Raw genomic sequence first — 23933 nt, forward strand, 5'->3', positions numbered from 1 at the left:
GTGAACTTTGACCTTGAGTGCTAACAATGAAGGTCAAATGCTTAGCCAGCCTAGGTACTCAAGCCCACGAGGTCTACTATGTTTTTGTGAAGTTTGAAGATGATCCATAAAAAATTGTGGGTAATATAAAGTTTTTAGTTTTTTATTTTTTAGTTATTTTTTGTGGTTTTAACTTTATTTTCAGCCAAATCTAAATGGACTTATTATTAGTATCTACCATAACACAAAGTTTTAATATGATATCTTCACTGTGTATCAAGAGAAATCCTGAGAAAAGCAGGAATGTGACATAGAGTTAATCAGTGATTTATCGTTTTCCTGCTGTCTTTCTTACACACTCACTCTATTTTCTAACTCCAGCCCTCTCCTGAATCTGCCTTTAATACACTAACCCGTTGTCCCGCCAGTTCCCTTCGGTGCTGTTCAAGGGTCGCGTGACGCTGTGCGAGGCTCTGTGCTGCGAGGTGCTCAAGTGCTGCGTCTCCAAGCTGGCCTCTCTGCGGGCCGAGGCGTCAGCCCTGCTCTACCTGCTCATGAGGAACAACTACGAGTACACCAAGAGGAAAACCTTCCTACGCACACACCTGCAGGTAAAGTGTTAATGTTGACAACTGTTGACGTTCAGCATTCGCTTTTCTTTTCTCCTCTGAGCAATTCATGTGCAGTAAGGGAGGAGAAGAACGTAAAGCATGTTTAATTACAGACGGTCTGCTGAGTTTCTCTTTCTATTATCTTGCAGTGATTAGTACAGACACTATTTACTGGATCGTGTGTGCATTTCCTCCTTTCATTTTCATCTTTCTCCGTGCCCACTGCCCCACCCCCTCCACCTTCCCCTGCTTTTCTTTCCTGAGTAGATCATCATTGCAGTAAGCCAGCTGATTTCTGACGTGGCGCTGACCGGCAGTTCACGCTTCCAGGAATCTCTCTCCATCATCAACAACTTTGCAAACAGCGACAAGGCCATGAAGGTATTGTGGAAGTCTAGACAACCAATCACAGCTGGCACCAACAAACATTATTCATCGTTATTCACTGAGGAGTTTCCAGGATGTATTGCACAATCAATCTGTAGATTGATCTAAATCCACACTTTCTTCATAGATGATAATAATCAGCAAATAAGCTTTATTTTTATACTCTTTTCATGTAAATGAAGTGTCACAACAAGTCGTTACTCATTGCTTCATGATTCTTTCACTATTATTCACCATTTTTCTGTAGTACACACAAAGCACGGTGCTTCACTTCACTTAACAGGACAGAATGTGATGATTAGAAAATCCCGAGGTATTATATATCATAATTCAAAAACAGTAATTATAGTATTAAAGTATTAAAGATGTTATGACTCGGGTTTTTTTTAAACTTGTTAATCAGGATTCAGACAGTCTAGTTAGTAGTGGATGATTAACCACCAAAGTATCTCTGTTTTTGTCATGAGTTGTTTGGAAGAGACTGTGAATTAGCCTTCGACGATCTTCGATGACCTGAAGGTTAATCGAGCCTGACTTAACCTTCAGGTTGTTCCTGCTTCATTTCTCTTGTTCTTTCATGAGCGATTGAAAGGAGCAAGTTTCGCTCCCCTTGTTGTTTCTTTGCGTTCTTGCGTTCACTCTTCAGAGCAGCCACACAATCACACTTGTGAAACATTACTCCTCATGGGAATTTGAATCATTGCTTGAGTGATGTAATGTGGTTAAATCGTAAATACCGCTCAGGAGGTTTAGATGACAGATTCAAGTTACTGCTAGTACTGCTAGTGTGAAGCATGGCGCAGTGTTTCAAGGCGTATAGTATTTTCTGATTAACTTAGCAGAACAAAGTGACGGTGAGAATAAAAAGTTTACGTTTCAATAATGGCAAATGTAATCTAGCACAAATAAGAGGTCACAAACAACCAGCTTGTTGAGAAACTGACTGGACTCTGCAGCATCATGGAGGTTGCTGGAGACTTGGATTCATCTGGATGAATCTGGATACATTTCACAGCTCACAACAATCATAACAATCATCCAGAAAAAATGTTGCTTTACTACAGACAAGTCCATAATAGATGAGCTGGTGTTGCTGTGCCACTGTGATGTTCTTCCTCCACACAGTGTGATACAACAGTTGGTTAATAATGACTAAATGATGACTCTGATTTGCGCTGCTGGTTTGCTCTGCGACTAGCTGGTGATCTGGTGTTGTTTCCCCCGCCGGCATTTCACACAAATTGGCCTTCATGGCAACTATCAAAGATGCAAATTACAACTTGCTCTTAATTGCTCGGCAAAAACGCTTTCGTGCGATTCCTGTAAATAGCTTCCTCCCCAGATACAATGCTCTGAAAAGGAAACAAATACACAGGAAGCACAGGCAGCAGCAAAAGCTACTGTGTTCACACCTTTAGTCACTAAATTGTCTCTGTGCATTGCTGTTGAGTAAACCCCAATATTAGTATTTTAATGGGGGGCGACCGTGGCTCAAGAGTTGGGAGTTCGCCTTGTAATTGGAAGGTTGCTGATTCGAGCCCCGGCTCGGACAGTCTCGGTCGTTGTGTCCTTGGGCAAGACACTTCACCTGCCGCCTACTGGTGATGGCCAGAGGGGCCGATGGCGCGATATGGCAGCCTCGCTTCTGTCAGTCTGCCCCAGGGCAGCTGTGGCTACAACTGTAGCTTGCCTCCACCAGTGTGTGAATGTGAGAGTGAATGGGTGGATGGTCCCTAGGCAGGACTAGTAAAAGCGCTATACAAATACAGGCCATTTAGTATTTTAATGCAGAGTAAATCTGGTCCTACATCTCTTGCACCTTCTTGTAAGTAGGACCTTAAATAACGAGCCAACTATATGCATAGGTAAGATTGTAATGTAATGTAACTGTAATGTAACAATGCAGTAACACACATAAAATGAAGGCTGGAACACAATATGGATGACCTGCATGTTGTCTTCTGTCGCTCCTATCAGAATAAGAGCCTTTTTTTAGAAGACTAGAAAATCATCCCCCACGCTGCACTTAAAACGTTTAAAGGAGTTAATTTTAGTCTAGCAGCAGGATGCAGGCCACATCTGAAGAACAAAGCCCCGCTCCTGTTTCCTCCTAGATTTGTTCCCTTTTTAACCAGTGTCTGTATGTTTGCTGCAGTCCACAGCTTTCCCCTCAGAAGTGAAGGGTCTGACCAAGCGGATCCGCACAGTTCTGATGGCTACAGCCCAGATGCGAGAGCATGAAAAAGATCCTGAAATGCTGCTGGACCTCCAGTACAGCCTGGCCCGGTCCTACGCCAGCACCCCTGAGCTGAGGCGGACCTGGTTGGACAGCATGGCCAGAGCGCACCTCAAAAATGGAGATTTGTCAGAGGTATGAACAGGAACACAGTGAGTGATTCTGACGTCTGTGTCTATCCCTTTTTTAGTCATTTTCTTTGTATTGTTACAGTCATGTGGATAGCGGTCTGTAGGAGAATAATGCAGACAGGCAGGTTATGTTGTTTGACCAGACATCTTTAATCACACATCAATCACATTCACGCTGTCTGGTACACAGACAATGCAGAATTAGTCCTGCAGGCCATGTTTTCCTTTCTCAGCTGCAGTGGTGTTAAAGTTAATCCGAGATGCTGTCATTTCAAACCGGACACTGTAATATCTATAGTCCCAGCTCAACATGTATTTGAGTATTTTCAGCATTAAGTATTTTTATTGTTATTAAATGAAACTTTAAGCATACAAGTCCACTTACTTTTTGCCCCCTTTTGTTTTTGTGTTTTTGGTGATGCTGCAGCAAAAGGTTATTGAGGGTGACTAAGAAACAAAACTGAATGCTGCATCCTCTGCCAAATGAAACTCAAATGAAAATTTTCATATTAATACCGTGAATACATCCAGTCCCGATGTTGTACAAGGAAACGTTTGGTCAGGATTAGATCATGGGAAAGCGAGTTCAAAGGTGAAGACTGATATAGAACTTGACCCTGGGTGGTGCAGCTGATGCGCTGTTAAGTGCAGGTCAAGTGTATTTATTTAGTTATTTAAAAGTTTATATTTATATAAGGACTTTTCTCAAAGGATTTCTTGAACTTTTCACTATAAAGTGAGCCAGTTTTTTAATTTAAACACTTCAGAGGGATTGTAACATCAGATCTGTTTTTATCTCTGCCAACGAGGTTTTTGGTAGCGTTGTGTGCGTGTGTTCTGCACTTTGTAGGTGTGTGGACAGCGGTCAAATTAGCGATGCAGTTTAGCAGACATCTAGGTGTTCAAGGTCAGCTCAGTGATTTATTGATTTATTATTGATGTGAGGGTCAACATGATAATAATTCTATGTAGAGCTGCTATTATTTTTATTCACAACATATAGGCGTATAAATATCATGTTAGCTTATTGTGGCCTTGTTACATACATTACAGCAGCGGTCCCCAACCCCCGGGCCTCGGACCGGTACCGGTCCGTGAGTCGTTTGGTACCGGGCCGCGAGAGTTGAGGCTCAGGTGTGAAATGTATAGTTTTCAGGGTTTTTATTGGTTTTCAGCATTATTTTGTTATTGTTTTTATCGTTTACTCGGTTTTCCTTGGTCTTTTCACGTGTGTTATGAATAAATTTTCTTTTTTTAGTACCAGTACTAGTTTTATTTTGTTGTATTTATCCGCGACACCTTAAAGGCCGGTCCATGAAAATATTGTCGGGCATAAACCGGTCCATGGCGCAAAAAAGGTTGGGGACCGCTGCATTACAGTATGGGGTGACACGGGCCGACCGTGGCTCAAGAGTTGGGAGTTTGCCTTGTAATCGGAAGGTTGCCGGTTCGAGCCCCGGCTCGGACAGTCTCAGTCGTTGTGTCCTTGGGCAAGACACTTCACCTACTGCCTACTGGTGTTGGCCAGAAGGGCCGAGGGCGCTTCTGTCAGTCTGCCCCAGGGCAGCTGTGGCTACAACTGTAGCTTGCTTCCACCAGTGTGTGACTGGGTGTGTAAAGTGCTTTGGGGTCCCTAGGCGGGACTAGTAAAAGCGCTATACAAATACAGGCCATTTACCATTTACAGTAACAGGTTATAACAGTTTAAATACACAACAAATTACCTTTATGTGCAGTGTTCCTGAATACTTTTTTTGTACTTGATGTTTATTACTAAATATTTAAATAATGAATTGAATGCTGCACATGTACTATAGCCACACAAAAACTAATTACACTTCAAATGATGTCAAGTTTATCCACATGGGTTTCAACAGGACGAACATTTTTACTTACAATCAAATGGGTAAAGTGAAAAGAACTGCTGAGCTTTTCAGCTACTGTCTATCCCACATCACGTCTCTTCCTGTGGAGAAACATATTGGGTTATGCTTCAGTAAAGGATAAGAGAAAGTCAAAAATGGCTTTCGTGCCTTAGAGCTATTTCACACAGTCTGAGAAGACAGTTTAGTTTCAGGGGTAGGTGTGGCTGTAGATATCTGCCTGAATGACTGAACACAAAAAGTCATTAAATGCAGCCTTGAAAATCATGTGTAATGATGTTATGTTGCTTGAAATATTATTGAGCAATTGCCAGCTGCATTCAAACAGTCTGCCCTGGTGTTAAAAAAGTTCTGTTCATGATGGTTTCTTCTTGTCTCCACAGGCTGCGATGTGTTATGTTCACGTGGCGGCGCTGGTTGCAGAATACCTGAACAGGAAAAGTAAGGTCCCCCGCACTTCTATACACAAGAAATACTTTGATCCTTCTTGGCATTGTGTGCCTAGTGTAACTGATCTGCTAGCGACTCGTGAAGCAGCCTTTACTGTGGACCTCCTGGTGATATACTTGGCAGTTTGTTTGTGGCTCGCTGTTGTCACAATGTGCAAACACTCCACAGCACAGTGGAGTCGCAAAAGCAAATTCTCACAATGCCGTACGTTATTTTTTAGGGTATCTTTATCTTATGCAAAACTGGCTGTAAGTCTCTGTAATCCGCTAAACAAATGTGTGGTGGATATACTGACAGTTGGTAGACGACAAAGCTTATCTCTGAAAATTTGTTTAGGTTTTAGTCCAGCGGCAGCGGCATGTATAAACTGAAGCTACCTTCCATCAGGTAGATTAACTATCACCAGGCAGTTACAGCATGTTGGGAATCGAAGAATATCCACCTTTCATGTGTTTCATTTGGTTGTGGTTCACACCTATCTGGATTTTCGTGAGTTCTCAGTGTCACAATAACACCTGCCACACCTGCTGGGGGAATAAATAAATAAATAAATAGCAATGTGTTTTGTAGAAAATGTCCTAGTGGAGGTTGATGTGAAACATTTTTTGTTTTCCTCACTCATCGTTGCTGTTTGCTTACCAGAGTTGTTCCCCAGCGGCTTGGCAGCTTTCAAGAAAATCACCTTTAACATCGACGAGGAAGCTGCCATGAAGGAAGACGCCGGCATGCAGGATGTCTATTACACTGAGGTGTGGCACCTGTTCAGGAAAAATGCTTATTTAACATTTTCTGAAGATATAGAAATCGGCCCGACAACCCAGTTAAACAATCGTTTTACCTCAAATCAAACAAAAACAAAAATAAACGGCTTATTTGTCACTGAATTCTGTACTTGGATTTATGTTTCTCAAGCAAAGCATCAAAAATCTGTTTGGGCATCTCTACTGTAGAGTGTTTGTTAAAGAGGACCCACTGTGCTCAACACAAATTTGGATTCAACCCTTTCATGCATGAATTATGACGACCTCAATCAGGATTTCTTTTCTTAAGTATTTTTATTCGTCTTTAGGCATGAAAAAAATGTTTCAAAGAGTTTTTTACATGTCCACTTATACATGTCCACTGGCTGACCAGTGGGTTGCTGGGTATGGAGTTCTTATGATACACGTCGGGTTACAGGTAGAAATCCAGTAGAATGATGTTCCCGCTGATTTAAGTAAAACCAACATACATGTGTAGATTCATTCCAAATGGTTCTCATGTTTCCAATCTCGTAATATCCGGTCGTTAAGTGATGACGTGACGAATCCTACTTCCGGGCCTAGTGTATTTTCTTCTATTTAATCTCAAAAAGCTGCTAAAACAGTCAGTGATCACTGTTGACCTCCCTCGGCTTTTATTACCGCTAATCATTTATTTAAGCTCAGTTTTTAAAACCTTAGGATGTAACTACAGCCCAGCCCATGCAGCAGTATATGAATGACTAACCTCGTATTGTGGATGGATTATCTCAGTTGTTCTCCTGGCTGAAGTTTGGTCTTTTTACAGCATCCTGCCATGCGATTACATTTGTTCCTGACCACCGAGAACACTCACGTTAACTTTTATCGAGTGGAAAAAAAGTTAGCTTGTTTATATTATGCTAACATAGTTGTGTCACTAGCGGTCACGTAGCACATCATTATATACCAGCTAGCCAAACTTCAGTAACCCTACAAACATCACTGCTGTTTAGTTTTCTGTCTTCATTTATGTTGGAAGTGATAACAGAGCTGTACGTTTTAATTTGTTTCCAAAACCCCGCAGTCAGGACATGCTATATTGTATTTAGATAGAAGCTAGCGAGCTAACTTCCTGCTAACTTCTAACTCCGTTAAATGTCATAAATTCCGTTTTCATGGATGCCTGGATGTTAAACTCAATTGTTACACCTGGTAGAGCAGAACGCTGATCATTTTATTAAAGATGAAAGACTTTAGACAGTTTTTCAACTCTCAGTAATGCCACAGTGATCGTTTGATATATGGACCTGCAGCGGAGTTTAGGCCCAGACACGGCTAGTGACATCAGACTTAACGACCGGATAGGGACGTGTTGGGTGCCTGGAAGTGTAATATACCAACGATTTGTCACCTAGCGTAAAATGTTACGCTATGGGAGTGAGAACGTGTTGGGAGTGACACATCAGTGTCCAATGTACTGGTTTATGTGCGAATACACCATCAACACTGACAAATACCAGAAAACAGCCTTTGAATAGCACTGTAGTGACCACTATGTGTGAAAGGGTTCAAACTGTGAATTCAGTTTATTAATCTAATAAAAAATAACATAATTTTTAGTTTTAGATTTCTAAAATATTTGTTTTCTTGTTTTTATAACAAATGGAGTTTCCTAATCAGTGTGTTCAGCACCGTTACAGTGGTGGATACTTATATTAGACCTTTCAAATAATACGATGAGCAGATATAAGACATTTTTATGATCCAAATGGTTCAGCACCGAAGATGTGAAGACGTGTCAGACGTGTCAGACTAAATAGGCTACAGAGTCAACATTCACAAACAGGTGTTAAAAATATTAAGACTTCTAGCAGGAGGAGCTAACCTTAAATTTTTATTTAATTTTAATGTGGTCATGTTACATATGCAACACTGGCTGTGAGAGTGAACCATCTAGGAGAAACTTGGTCGAAGGGGGAGGAGCCTAATTGGCTTGTTTCAGTCCACAAATAAAACAGGAAATGAGCACAATGGGTCCCGTTTTATGAATCAGTGTTAACATTTTAAGGACATTTCTTTTTCTGCCATTGTTTAGGAAGTGTTGGTGGAACACCTCGAGGTCTGCGTGGACGCGCTGTGGAAAGCTGAGCGCTACGAAGTCATCACACACATCGCCAAACTTGTTATCCCCATTTATGAGAAGCGCCACGAATATGAGGTAGCGTGACGTCATCCTTACACGCATCCGTCGTGCATAAAGCCGTGTTCCTGTGAGTGTCAGGAAATGGCCTGTATTTACAGAAGTGTCCTCTTTCACATGAAGTTCTCATTAACTTTACCTGCACAGCGGGACGTCGTTTCATCCCTTCACAGTGCATATTTTCACTTTGCGCACCTTCTCACCCTGTAAGAATTTGTGGTTAATGACTATCTCGGTTTGACAAATGCAGCTTTAGTGGATTTGGAGGTTTACTCGGTGAGTCATGAAAGTGGCTCTCTGAAGACATGACCTGACACGGAGAGTTTCCGTTTAAAATCAGCTAGAAATGACACCTTTTCAACAGCGCGTGTTAAGTGTGATATCAGTCTTCTGGGAGAATGCATGTACAGCGATGCAAACTGTGCATCGCAGGGTTACTGGAACTTGCATGTAATCCTTTAATGATGCAGAAAATGCCTAAATGTTGTTATAGGTGATTCTAATCTGCTGTTAAGGAATTGCAGCTGCTAGAACTTAGAAGACATACCAAGGATACCTGTTTAATCCAAAGGTAATTGCACTTTGACCTGATGACAGATTAAAGTAATTGCCACGCCTCCTTTTTTATTGGTGACCTTTAATCTCTGATCAGAAACAAATATCAGCGCATTGATAATAAACTCGACAGTGATTTACACCTTTTCCACAGTTTGAGGTGACACAGATCTCTTCGGGGTCATGGGAGGAAGGGAATCTGGCACAAAAATAAGTGGCAGCTGCCTGCTGTGATGACCCCTTGTGACTAAGAAAGCTGCCATAAATAACGATAACAAAAAGAAACTTTGAAATTTATTTTAAATCTCATGTTTAACAATTTCCTGCTGCGTTAACCTCTTGTCTTGCTTGCAACAGTGTTGCATTTCACTGTTATATTTATCTTCTCTATCGATTTTTACCACCAGTTCATCATTATCATCATCTGATAACGTCTCTGACTGGAGCAGGCGGCACTAATAGGGATCATTTTGTGCAGAAGAAGAGTCATATGATGCATGAAACATCTCCTTTTATTTCAGTGCGCACCAGTCTGAAGCAGTGAATGGTAGAGGACTGTGAACGCTCACCAAAGCGTTCCTGTGTGCTTAAAAACTTAAAGAAAAACAATTAAAAAATGCAGGAAGCATCTTGAGTTTGAAATCAGAGATGTCAGCATTACAGTCCTGAGCAGCCACTGGTGTTTGTGTTCGATTATTTACTGCTTCATAACTTCATTTCAGTCTGTAAAATACCAATTTGACCTTTCAAAACGCCCAATGTTACACTTTGTCTCACGAGTATATCTGGTTATATTTTGTGCTTTTAGCAGCTCTTTGCTCTGATTGGAGGAGGTCTTTCGCGGCATTTCATCCACTCTTTTCTTTTTTTAAGTACCTGCTTAACCGGTTCCGTCATGTCAGCCTTTACTGTACTCCACTGCGGCAACATGTTGTAACAGCATTGAAAAACAGCATGAACCAAATGACAGAATGACAATGTGTGCAGTGCGTTGGCTCCTGCACTGGATGTGTGTGCGGCTCAGAAATAGCAATGCCTTCTTGGCGCCGTTAGTCTACTGGGGGCTGTGCTGGAACAAGTCTGATCCACAGACGTTCCAGTACTTAACCTACATCAGGGATGAGCGGCTAAACAAATACAACAGGACACCGTGACTGGTGTCCAGAGTCCATGCCTAGGGAGGTCACGGTTGGCGCCACACGATGTAGCAGCGACATGTTTGGCAGAGCTGGTCATAATATTTTGGTTTGTCTTGATATACAGAATTGCTTCTTTGAGCTGTGGGTTTGCAGTTTTGATTTTTTTTTCTGTATACAAAAACAAATAGACTTTAATTTGTGTGTGTTTTGCCGAGTTGCATAACTCAAATTCCTGTGCCGGCTTTGTGTGTACGGCCCACTTGCTGCGATAAACAAACAATCGCTAACAACAGGCGAGCTCTGATGGCATCTGTTCTACTCTTTCCAGAAACTGAGCCGACTGTACGAAACTCTGCACAGAGCGTACAATAAGATCATGGAGGTGATCCAGTCGGGCCGCAGGCTGCTCGGGACCTATTTCAGAGTGGCCTTTTATGGACAGGTGAGGTCAACAAGCAGCTTCTGAAAGCACCCACACACTCACGAAGACTGTGTGAAATGTGTGAAATGTAAATGTTGAGTGTATACGGGGCCTGGTGATGATTCAAACAATATAAATAACAGTACTAATAGTCTTGTCACCTCTTTGCTCACTTACAAAGAGGTGAAGAGTCGTCTCTAGTTTCTGTGGTAGTTTTATGTTAATGGAGAGAGACCAGAATCACAGAAAAAAACACATTATTGATTTGCATGTCACTGAAGGAAATAAACATTTGATCCCCTGCAACACAGAATTCTGGCTCCCACCACAGATTGGCTGTGTGCCCGCAATCAGTAGTCACTCATTCAGTCAGTCAGTTACAGATGCTCCGGATCTCACATAGTAAGTAAGTAAAATTTATTTATATAGCGCTTTTCACAGATAAAAATCACAAAGTGCTTTACAACACAGGAAATGGAAATATAAAAACAATATAACAGTAAATAAAACCATGTAAAACAATAAAACTATAAAAACAGCATAAGAAGAAATTAATCAAATACTTTTCTAAATAAAAATGTCTTCAGCTGTTTCTTAAAAGAATCAATGGAGTCCGTGCAGCGAAGAGACGGACACAACCGTGGTGCCACAGTCTGAAAGGCCCGATCACCACGAGTTTTAAAACGAGTGCGCGGTACCACCAGCAGTCCCTGATCTAATGACCTTAAAGCCCGAGAAGATGTATGTGGTTTCAGCAGGTCAGATAAATATTGAGGACCCTGACCATGTAGGGCCCTAAAGGTTAGAACTAAAATTTTAAAATGAAACCTAAAATTTACAGGCAACCAGTGAAGGGAGGCCAAGACTGGAGTGATATGCGATCTTCTCTTGGTGCCTGTTAAGAGACGTGCTGCAGCATTCTGCACAGTCTGAAGACGATTTAAGGTTGATTTGTTAAAACAAGTAAAAAGGCCATTACAATAGTCTAAACGAGAAGAAATAAAAGCATGAATAATCATCTCAAGTTCAAGCTTTGATACCATTAGTCTGAGTTTAGAAATATTCCGTAATGCGTCTCTTCCAGTCTAACCTCTCCACCACCTTGGGCAAGACCAAAGATGTGTCAAAGGACATCAGGGACACGACTGTAGAATAAAATGCTGACATCCAAATTAATTTCTCACTTCTTTAGTTGATATTCTGTCTCTCTCCTTTAAAATGAAACTACCATAAAAATTAGCCGCTGTTCATTTCTTTGTAAATGAGCAAACTTGCAATTTAGGCAGGGATCAAATAATTATTTCCCCACTGGGAGTCCTCAGACTTATGTGTAAAACGTTGCTATTTTTGGTCATTATCGTCTCTTAGGTTTATTAGTGGCTACTTCTGGCTTCTTTACATGTTTAAGCTAACAGCTATGTTGTCTTTGGCTGGGAAGCCAATGATGTATCAGATATTTCTTCTGTTCTGACACCATCCCAGTTGGGTTAGATAGATAGAGCTTCCTCAAAAGTTTCCATGTTATGCTTTTGTCCATTAGGCAAAAGAAGAGTTGTTTCATGTGTCAGAGGTTTCAAATATCTATTTACTCAAACTACAAAAGCAGGCAGTTAGCAGGAACAGCACACCTGCTAATTTGTCTGTGCTCATGTGCAGGAGAGCAAACAGGAAGAAATTACAAGCTGTACAAATCTCTGTGATGGACATTTCAGCATTGCAGTTATATAAATACAAAGCAGGATGTTCCCTGTTTTTTTTATTTGAATGAAGCTGTCATGTCCCAGCCAGTCCATGTAAGGAAAAGACGTTATGCTTTTGAACGTAAAAGAAATAAATTGTTCGATGTGGGATAATTAGGCCTTGAAATGCTTCTCCTTATTTCTAAGGTTGTCAGACATTATTGTGTGTTCACTTTTCTGGGAAAATGTCTCAAATTCAGACCCTGGTCTGCAAACTACTAAGCTAAATGTTCTGCTTCAGACAGTTTGTTCCCTCTTGGCTTTATATGATGTGTTTAATATGGCGATCTGTGAGCACAGAAGCCCCACCCTCCTCCTGCCTAGTCTTTCTGTTTATATGAGGACAGCCAATCAGCTAATCAGACATTTGGCTTGAGGGAAGAGGAACCAAAAAGTACTTCTTCAGAAAAGGTAACTGAGGATTATTTAGAACTGTGAATCAGTTTCTCAGCTTTGCTTTGTGTCAATCAAAGCTGTGAGTAAAAACAGTCACCTATACAATCTTAAATTATAACGGTTAGAAAGTGACTATGGGCAAGATTTGAGGAAGTTTGAGGAAAATAAAGCAAACATCTACACGTCCTTCAGCATGCGCCATGTGGTCTGTGACTGCATCTTTTATGATGATTTACTAATCAGTAAGGACATTTGTATTGAAGAAAAGGTTGAAAATTTAGCAGTTTTGCAATGTTTGTTTAAGTTGTTTTCCAATATAAATGTGTATTTTGAACAGGGCTTCTTTGAGGAGGAGGACGGGAAGGAGTACATTTACAAAGAACCCAAACTGACCGGCCTGTCCGAAATCTCCCAGCGGCTGCTGACGCTCTACGGGGAAAAGTTTGGGCCAGAAAATGTCAAGATAATTCAAGACTCAAATAAGGTACGGTAGATAAATGGAGGAAGGAAAGGGTGGGAGACGGTTGGAATACTTTAATTGGCAGGCTCCTGTTTTTGTGGAAAGCAGAAAGTAGCAGAAATAGAAATAATTAATTTGGCAGTGAAGCCACACTCGGGTGTTTGCTCAGAAAATCATCTGTCCAACATAAAGTGATCAGTTTCCACCCCGTGGATTTTCAATGAAGTCCCAGTTGGTGGTTTTAAAGACTGTTTCTTTGTCTGCTTTTGATTTCAGAAGAATTCAGTGGGTTATCTAGTGATCTTTCTTTCTTTTTTTTTGAGAAATAACAAGACTTCATGTTGCTTCTGGATGACATTCTCATTTAGCTTGCTGACTGCTTGCCTGCAGGTCAACCCCAAAGACCTCGACCCCAAGTTTGCCTACATCCAAGTGACCTTTGTCAAGCCCCACTTCGAGGAGAAGGAAGCGCCAGAGAAGAAGACGGACTTTGAGAAGTGCCACAACATCAACCGCTTCGTGTTCGAGACGCCGTACACGCTGTCGGGGAAGAAGCACGGCGGGGTGGAGGAGCAGTGCAAGAGGAGGACCGTCCTCATAAGTACATAGAACATGTTTAGAAAGCAAACACGAGAAGAACGTCTCATAGAGTTTTGCATGTGGATACGCCACATTAGTAACACATTCTTCCTCGTTACTGCCGTTGCACATTTCAAAGGCAAAAAAAACACCTAGTAGCAGTGTGCAGAAACATGGGTCTTTTTTTGTAGTTGCACGTCTGCCTACTGAATTATCAATAAATACTGAACTGTATTAACAGCTGGTTACTGTAGCAAGCGACAGCTGGACATTAGTCTCCTCTGAGCAATGAAAAGCACCTTTTATATATCTATTTATCTATTTCTGTTTATGTATGCTGAATGCTTGTGTCTCTCATTGTTTGCGCACACAAAAGTTCATATGTCCACGGCTGCTCGGGCATGTCAGAATTCACCTGAAGATCACCTCTATAACATGTCACTGTCTCTTTTTTTGTTGATTTTTCTGTCATTGTTTGTTGTATCTGCAGCGTAACATGACCTAACAGGTTCTGCCTGCGCTCTTGTCTTTAGCTGCCAACACTTTCCCATATGTGAAGAAGCGGGTGGAGGTGGTGGCTGAGAAGCAGGTGGAGCTTAAGCCGGTAGATGTGGCCATAGATGAGATGAAGGCACGGACGGCGGAGCTGATCAAGCTCTGCTCCAGCCAGGAAGTGGACATGATCCAGCTGCAGCTCAAACTGCAGGGCTGCGTCTCTGTGCAGGTAAAGGCGAAAAAAAAAACAAAATGTAAACTTTCTCAGCTGTGCTGCACAGCTGATTACTCACTTTTATTATTATTATTACACTTAGTTTTTCTGTGAAGAGTGAAACGATAAGCCCATCTTAACTAATAAAAAGGTCCAGTACAAGACAGCGCTACTCACGTTGTATCTCTAGCTATCAGAAGCACACACCACATGATTAATGATTAATCTTAGAGAAAGGTCATTCTAAAATCTGTGTAGTTTTAGTTTACAGATTACCAGTGTTGGTCAAGTTACTTGAAAAAGGTAATTAGCTACCAATTGCTGATTACTTCTCCAAGAAAGGAATCCTGTTACTTTACTGATGATTTATTTTCAAAAGTATTGCTGAGTTACTTTTTAAAAGCAAAAAAGCAATACACCTTTCAACCCAGCTCTATTCTTCTGCATAATTCAGGGGTGGGCAACTCCAGGCCCCGAGGGCCGGTGTCCTGCAGGTTTTAGATCTCACCTTGGGTCAACACACCTGAATCACATGATTAGTTCGTTACCAGGCCTCTGGAGAACCTCAGGAGCTAATTTAGCCATTTAAATCAGCTGTGTTGGTTCAAGGACACATCTAAAACCTGCAGGGACACTGGCCCTCGAGGCCTGGAGTTGCCCACCCCTGGCATAATTCATCATATAAAATTGAATCAAATGAAAAAGCCTCTTTTTAAAACTTGTTTTATTAGTTGTAACCTTTAAATTTATGCACATTGCATCAAGCAAAAATTAAATTATATGCAACAGCCTCTGATTGGAAGAAATGTCTTTAACATTTAAACCTATTTTCTGCATATTCCAGCATAGAAAATAAAATGTTTTGTGTTTAAACTCACTCTTTCAATTAGATGCGAGTAAAACACAGCAGAGAATAAATAAAATCAAAGATTCAACGGCTCTTAAATCTATTTTCACCTGTATAGCAGGAGTGCGGCAGGCGGAGGTTTGCCCAGTGACCCAGCGGTCATGTCAGTGGGAGGATCCAGGGGTTTCACATTCAGCGTGCTAGCTGTTTGCTCAGATTTGAAGTTAAATTTTTTGCTGTAGAAAGAAGTTTTCTTCTCACGCACAGTGAACAGCAGATGCTAATGTTTTTGTCACTTTTTACAGAATCAAACTCAAAGTAATGTCAGTACTTCCACGCTTTAGACGCTGCACTGTTGTACTCTCTCCCACACTGGCTATACTGTCCATTGTTGTTGTTCTATGGCATTTCTTGCACACTCCCACTAAAATAGTATTTATAACTTATTAAGCATATCTTCTTTAGGGAGTAAAACCTCAGTTGACTGGCCAAAGGTACGTCCAGATTAGTTGAGATAACAAGATTTACGCATAAATATCATTATAGATATTTCAGTTTTCTGTCTTTAGTTGACTTGTATTATTTCTTTCTTTTACATGATGATGAGTTATACGTGTCATTCTTGTGTGAAAATGTTGATGGGGGGATTGACCCTCCTCCTCATACAGAGCACAGGATGAAAATGTGCAGTTACTTGGGAAATCCTCACTGACTCAGTAGTTACAAAGTAACAGCTCCATGGCTGAACTTCTGTCCGTAATAAGGCTGTAAATCTAAGGATGACTCAGAGCTCTTTCTTGGAATAGATTAACTGATAACCAGGCAGAAGACGTGCTAAATTGAAAATCTGATAATTTTGCTGGCTTTTTTTCCTCCTTTTTTACAATCACCCAGTGGACATTAGCCTTGAACAAGGCTGTGCTGGCAATGTGTCTGAAACCCCTGTTTTACTGTCTTTAGGTATTTCTCTCAGTGCTGCTGTCTTTGACGTTTTCACTCTTGTACATCACCGAAGGAAATTCAAAGGGTTGATTCCAGAAACTCCCTCCAACGGTCTCCTTTTAGCTTTTGCAGTTTAACTATTAGTTATTAAATTAAATATTGCAGTTTTTACCAGAGGCTAACACACTTTTCCCGAAACCATTCACACTAAACAAACATTTCCCGAAGCTTATTGTCTGTACAGTCAGCTAGCATTTTTAAAGAAGTCTTTGCCATCAGAGAAGACACGCAGGACTTTTGAAGGCTTCTTAGAAATCACATTTACATTGCAAATGTAATTACTGAGCAACTCCAGTGTGTCATCGTTTCTTGTGCGGTCTGGACCCGGCCACACTTTTTATTAACACCACATAGGATGTGTGGCCTGGTCAGGCAGTCTGCCAGCTTTAACCTTGGATGTCACGTCCAGCCTTGCTTTGCATCTATGGATACTTCCCACAACCTCCCTAATGGAATTAAAGCGGTTTCCTTTCGTGTGGGAGTTTCTGTCATAACACTCCCACTACTATGCTGAGAATAGATCCCCTGTTTACAAATGTGCAATTTTTAATGACGAGAACAGGCTGGCGCTGCTCCAGTTCCCCTTCCTGTTAAAGTCACCTGAAGTAAGACTTCAAACAGATGTGCTCGTGAAGCGGCTGCTGTTTTGAAGTACCATTTGTCCGGCTCGAATGTTTACAACAGGTTTTGTTGTTGTGGTCTTCTTTAAAGCTCTTATGCAGGGCAAATAAGGTGTTCATCCACCCGACCTGAGTGCACCTCCCAAAAACAAGTACATCATTCACTGTACCTGCATGATGGATGGGACTGAAATTCATCGATCTGAGGTGCCTCTCCATTTGCCCTGTGACATGTGGCATTTCGGTTGTTTCTGCCCGTGAGGGAAACGTCTCTTTTTTCCAGTAAGCTGACAAGTCCTGAAACTTCTGTTACTCGCTGTGATTGGTGGACAGTTATCTTTGGCCACATGGCCACAGGCTCGATGTTGGACAGTTCACGTTAGCGACCTCCACGCTGCTTCTCTTTTCTTCGTGCATCCTTAGTCTGCCATACACTTCCAGGCGGTTGAATGAGCTGAGGTGCTTTGTAGTGCAGACACAGTCCTGTAGCACTCTTTGCTTATGATTTGTTCTTGTGGAACATCAAAGAACTTCTAAGCATTTGAAGTTTGTTGCATTCCTCATCCAGATGGTTCAGGATAACTTTAACGCTACACAGTGGAAGGAACACAGTGTTCATGCGAGCACGTTTCAGGTGGCGATTGAGGGAGCGCTCGATTTGCTTTTGCTTCGCCTTCTGTCGGTGGTGCACGCATTATCAATATCGCTCGATCGTGTTCGTTTAATTCCGGGAAGCCAAAATCACGATTGAGATTAAAATTCGATTAATTGTGCAGCCCTGCTGCTTTTCTTTCTTAATGATGCTTTTTCTTAATGTATGCTTGAGATAATCTGGAGATATACTGATGAAGTAAATTTCATTTACCAGATTCCATTGCTAATGTTACATGTAATCAGATTAAGTCAACATTTTGGGTGTAAATAGTATTTTTGAGTGCAACCTTTCTGGTATCTTGTAAGAATCTGCTTCACCAAATTTGATGAGTAACTTTGCGTTAGCACTTTACGAGAAAGTGCGTTCAGATGATAGTGAAACGTGTTTGTTGTTGTGTGTTTATTTTATGACTCACTTGGGCAGAGTGCCGAGTGTTAACTGTGTGTATTTTTTATTATTAAAAAACGAGTACAGAGCTGTTTTATTTTTATTTTATTTTGCTGTTTATAGTTAGAAAATACAGACGTTCCTTACACATGTCACGTGCAGACAGTCATAAAGTCACTTGTATTCCCTGCAATCCACCCACCACATTTGACGCTTGGATGAAAGATTGTCAAAATAGATGAACAGACTGACAGAAAATTCATGTGTTAATAGTAAGAAGCTTTAAATTTGTTTAGAAGCTATTAGAGGTGGGAATCACCATATATCCCACGATACGATATTATCACAATACTTAATGCACGATATGATATTATTGCAATTTTTAAAAATATTTTGCGATATTCAGATTCTGTACATAAAGGTAAACTTTATCAATATTCATTTTATCTAATATCAAAGTCTCACACTCAGTCTTTCTCTCATTTCAGTCAGTTTTAAAAAGTAAATTAAAACAAAATATAATTTTACATTAAATAAAAAAGTTTTAAACTTAATTAAAATAAAACATGTCTTAAATTAAAATAAGTAAACTGTCACGTTTATTGCTGGCAAAAAAAAGTTAAACACATCCGGACAGTGAAGGAATGTGAGGATTCTTGCTCAGAAAAAGGATCAACATGCTCTGAAGTCAGAGCATGTTCCAGTCCACAAAAACGTTTTTTGTAACAAAATATCGATTTCTGCTGTCCCTGTATCGATACATTATTAGCAAACAAAATATCACGATACTACACAGTGTCGATTTGTTCCCCCACCCCTAGAAGCTATAGTAGTGAAACTGTGCTGGGGGCTGCTGAGAAAGTGCGTGGTATGTACCAGTTGTTATCTGCGTGCACTGATCAGTGAAGAAGAATGCGTTACATTTTGAGGCATGTTTTTCTGCAGGTGAACGCAGGCCCCATGGCGTATGCCAGAGCATTCCTGGATGACAGTAAATCCAACCAGTCCGGCAACAAGAAAGTAAAAGAGCTCAAGGATGTTTTCAGGTATATGTCTGCTTTATGAGTAGAAAAAACCGTAAGGGGCTTATTGGCTAACCCTCACTTTAACTTGTTGACATAATGTCTTTCGCTTCTGATTCCAGACGTTTTGTCGAGGCTTGCAGCATGGCGCTGGACATAAACGAGCGTCTGATCAAAGAGGACCAGTTTGAGTATCACGAGGGCCTGAAAACCAATTTCAAAGAAATGGTAAAAGAGCTGTCGGACATCATCCACGAGCAGGTAATTTTATTTCCCCGAGCGCAACTCATACGTCATTTGTCTGTTAGGAGTGGAAAAATCCCACAGTGCACTAATTTAACCTTTATATTTTGTTCCTCTTTGAAGAGGTGTGTGGCAGACAGGTTCCTGCAAAGCAAATCAAAATGTAGTTCACTAAAAATTTATTTTTCCGCTTGCGGTGCACACAGGTGCAATCAAAATGACCACACTCATAAAAAAAAGTACCAAATTTAAATTTGGGTGCAATCCCCTTTTAAGGTCATTAAATGGTTCAGAAATGCACCACTTCCAGCTCTATTGCCACGTCTGGATCCTGCCCTGATAGTCCTGTTCTGACCGCCTACAGAAGCACTTTGTTGACACGCTCTGGTCTACCGTTTTTAAACCGACTTAAAACCACTATCTTGAAACTTGAATATCACTTTTGGGAAGCAGAACAGATTCCCATTTGGTAAGTGAGATCTGGTGGTGAGCCACAACTCACTATCATATCCAGATACAACAATGTGTGCACAGTGGCATTTATGAAAATGTCAGGCCTTTGTACTAAATGTTCTCCCTGCGATGCATCAGGGCACCGCACCAACATTTGATGTTGATTTTCAAAATCATGGTAAACAGCCCCATGATGACATAGGCAGCAAAGGCACTCATGAGCCTTTTGAACCTTCCCATTAAATAATGGAGATCAGAAAGACGTACAGATCATGTCTGTATCAGGTCAGTCGGTCCATGACCAATTCTGGACATCTATACGGCGTCCAAACAAGGTCTGAAAATTGGACATCCTACCGTGACCCAACTTGGACGTCAATATGACGTTCAACATTTGAACGTTGGACTTTTTTGGGACATCATGTCTGTGACAGGGTTAGGAAATTTACATGATTGATACATGTAAAATCTTTTTACAACATGATATGTATAAACACGGATTATTTATAAACAAACACAATTTATTATGCGTTACACCAGCGGTCCCCAACCCCCAGGCCTCGGACCGGTACCGGTCCGTGAGTCGTTTGGTACCGGGCCGCGAGAGTTGAGGCTCAGGTGTGAAATGTATGGTTTTCAGGGTTTTTATCGGTTTTCAGCGTTATTTTGTTATCGTTTTTATCGTTTACTCGGTTTTCCTGGGTCTTTTTATGTGTGTTATGAATAAATTTTCTTTTTTCGGTACCGGTACTAGTTTTATTTTGTTGTATTTATCCACGACACCTTAAAGGCCGGTCTGTGAAAATATTGTCGGGCATAAACCGGTCCGTGGCGCAAAAAAGGTTGGGGACCGCTGCGTTAGCCTATTGATTTATTCAGCACGTGTGGGTTGGGTTTTTTGTTATTGTGGTTTTTAATTTTCCTGCTTTAACTGGTTTATTTGTTTTAATTAATCAACTTACTTGTTTGTAACCAGTTTAAAACTGGGATTCATTATTTTTTTAATATTAAAAACTTTGAAATATATGTTAAAAATATAAAATAATAATGGTTAAAGTATTTAGAACAATGTTGGAATTCATTTCAATAGGAGTACGATGTGTTTAACAAGTTCAAACGTGCATTTGCATTATATATAGTTTGTTTTTATTGTAGTGAGGTTGGTATCCTGTCTTATTGTAAAGACTCTTGTCAGAGGAAGTGAGTGTGTGATCGGAAGTAGGACTGGGAGGAGTTGTGATGGAAAGTCCGAGAAGTTTGTGTTTGTATGAACTGGACTGTCTGCTCCACAGTCTTTGTCAATGTGCACGTTTTGCAAACTGTCTGTGAGAAGCTCGGGACATTTCTGCTCCCCAGAGCAGCTGCTCACTGTTGTTTAGTTCAAGAGCCTGCGCCATCATGGATAAACATGCCCATCTGGAAACATGGGAACACAGAGCCTATACATGTGGAAGCATTACGAAAACGATATCTAAAATGAGTCTAAGTTTGACATTGAAAAGGCGTCCACAACGACCATGTTTGGACTATAAATACCCCGAACACGGAGGTCGTATGGACATCAACACTAGAAGTATGATAGACGCCTGCCGTTATAAAACAACCCCTTCAGTAGAGCAAAATTGTATGTCCAAAAATGACTTTGTGCATTGGGTTGTTTCTGGGTCGTTGCTGGACAGCTGTCAGGTGCAGGATGAAACCACGCAGCTGTAAAAGGTCAGAACAGGACTTCCAGGGACTGATCCCAACACTTCAGAAAGAGTCTGTCTGAGAGTCTAAACCTTTATATGCTGGACACACACTGAAAGATTCATGTGTAAAAGTCACTTCCTGTTGCAATGCCTGTGTGCTGGATTTTGCACCAGTGTGGAGAGTGGATATGGGCTGGGCAAATGTCCACATCGGCAAACGAGCTGCCTGTTTTTAGACTGATATTCAGAGTTACCCTAGTCAGGGTCAACAATGAAAAACTGTGCTTCATGCTCGATATAAACGGGAATGCTGGTGCGCTTATCATTCAACGTGAGCCATGCTAGTTAAGTTTCACGAACATAAGCCTGATTTCGTGAAAGCGTATGTTAGGATTATTTAACCCTTTCGGTTACATAACTCACAGAGCGGTTTTCAGAAGCAGACTTTTGATTCCTCATTTTCACCACTGGGCACAACCACACTGGAAGTGAGATGTGATGAGAGACAGTGGGAAGAAACAGTTCCTAGAAAAAATTATTCCCAGCGTTACAGAACACTGCTTGTGTCCTTTGCCTTCTAGTTGCACGGTCTTCAAAATCCATGAATTTAGGCTTAAAAAACCAAATGAGTCGGCTCTTGTGAAACACGTCTGTGTTGCAACTGTAACAGCGATAAATGAGTTTTTATGCATGGAAAAACTGGTCGGTGTTGCTCATCGCATTTGTGCATTAGTTTGACATTTCTTCCCGTAAACGATAAGTCATGATGTATTGCTGCACAGCTGCCACACATCCCGTTGGTATTGTTAGGCCACATTTTCATTTGTTTTTGTGCCTGCCGACATTTGATGTAACCAAACTAACTGGTCTGACTTTTTCTCTCCATTATGCTGACCTTAAGCTTTAAGGAAAAACCCAAGGTAATGTGCGACTGTGTGTGATTTTGTTTTTTTAAGTATGTGTTCGATTACCACTAATGATGACTGTGCACTTTTGTGGTTAATTTCTTCCAGACACCTTATGGTTAAATCTAAAAGTAATCTAAATACTTTTATCTGGATCCCCAAAAACATTCCAGCAGCAATCGATACTTGGGTGGTTAATAGTCAGGTCCTAATTAGAAATAAAACGGGATCCGACAAATGCTTGTTTAATGTCAAATAAAATGCATTCAGCTGGAAAGATCTTTATGATGCATTCAGAGGTTAAAAGTGGTTTGGCAGACGAGACACATTTTGCACACAGTTACTTCCTCCTTTGACAAACTTGTCAGATCACACTGGGACACACTGTCGTCACTAGCGCTACTGATGGCGCTGAAAACAATGCAAATGAGAGACGCCTTTAATCAAATCCTGTTTACAGTCACACTGGTGTCCTGGTTAAGGTTTGACTATTTGCGTGTCCGCATATGTAAAAACAGAATCCCAGTTAAAAAAAAGGATCTACTGCCATCTGAATTATTCCCAAGCAAACTAGACTACAGGCAAACATACATCCACTTAGCTGCCATCTGTCACCTCTGTGTCTTATGTCACATGGGTGTGTTTTTAGTGGGAAGGCTTCTCTCCTCGTTAGAATAAAACAAATGTAGTTTTGCAGTGAATGGTCAAAGTTTTGATCCTGTTGATTTGAGGCGAGGTGCTGTTGTTGCGGGGTCATCGACAGCTGGGGATACCCGAAGGATGCTGTGCAGCCTCACTGCTCGCTGAATCATCTGTGGAATGAAGAAATATTTGCTTTTGTTTGCTTTACTGTGGCACCTTTTTTTTTTTAAATATTCCTAGACATAGCTTGTTGACCCATATGGAAAAGATGTATATATATCTTATAAAGTTTGTATCTGTCTTGTGCAAAACTTGTATGAAAAGCATACAAGAGTGAAAACAGATGTAAGATCCCTTGACTTGTATGTATGTTTTGGATACTTCCTAAAACAATATATGAAAGTAATGAGAAAGTGGCCACTTTCATGAGTGAATCATATAAGCCTTATGTGATTCGCTATATGAAGTAGGCCACATCTGATGCAAGTATTTTTTTTTCTATTTCTTTTCCATATGGGGAGGTCCGCTAACTGTGGAGGCTCAAGTAGATCATAGTAATGCCAAGCTGTCGACGACCTTCCTCTGATTTATGAAAGCTCTGACACTGCCTGGATGAATATCTGCTAGCTAAAGTAATTTTCATGTTGTTGCATTTTATCTTTCATAAAATAAATAAAGTGACATGCATTTTAAGTCGATAAGACATTATTCTTCATAACCTTTTTCACTAAGAGTGAAGATTTTAGTCACATCACCTTTTCCAGTGTTTAGTTTTCATTGGAATGACGGATGACCGGATGTTTTTAATTTATTACAGGGCCTCTTAATTAAAATTATTCTATTATTTTTATATAAATATCTTTTATATT

At 40.8% G+C, this 23933-nt stretch overlaps 1 protein-coding gene across 4 annotated transcripts in view; it reads left to right on the forward strand.

Annotated features, from left to right (window-relative positions):
* dock11 (dedicator of cytokinesis 11) overlaps nucleotides 1-23933 on the forward strand; it is an 88160-nt gene that overhangs the window by 60026 nt on the left and 4201 nt on the right. For 2 of the 4 annotated variants that reach the window (XM_087837737.1, XM_087837738.1), the window contains 12 exons: nucleotides 408-590; nucleotides 858-971; nucleotides 3133-3348; nucleotides 5611-5668; nucleotides 6320-6426; nucleotides 8495-8617; nucleotides 10622-10735; nucleotides 13187-13333; nucleotides 13700-13910; nucleotides 14422-14612; nucleotides 19054-19154; nucleotides 19253-19391. In XM_087837737.1, the coding sequence (XP_087693863.1) occupies nucleotides 408-590; nucleotides 858-971; nucleotides 3133-3348; nucleotides 5611-5668; nucleotides 6320-6426; nucleotides 8495-8617; nucleotides 10622-10735; nucleotides 13187-13333; nucleotides 13700-13910; nucleotides 14422-14612; nucleotides 19054-19154; nucleotides 19253-19391 (1704 nt within the window). Of the gene's footprint in view, nucleotides 1-407; nucleotides 591-857; nucleotides 972-3132; nucleotides 3349-5610; nucleotides 5669-6319; nucleotides 6427-8494; nucleotides 8618-10621; nucleotides 10736-13186; nucleotides 13334-13699; nucleotides 13911-14421; nucleotides 14613-19053; nucleotides 19155-19252; nucleotides 20390-22418; nucleotides 22438-23933 lie in introns of those variants that run through there. The other 2 variants (XM_087837739.1, XM_087837736.1) reach the window with 2 other exon arrangements.

The sequence above is a fragment of the Neolamprologus brichardi genome, chromosome 3 (genome assembly GCF_056152115.1).
Source record: "Neolamprologus brichardi isolate AB-2024 chromosome 3, ASM5615211v1, whole genome shotgun sequence".
Lineage (NCBI taxonomy): Eukaryota > Metazoa > Chordata > Actinopteri > Cichliformes > Cichlidae > Neolamprologus > Neolamprologus brichardi.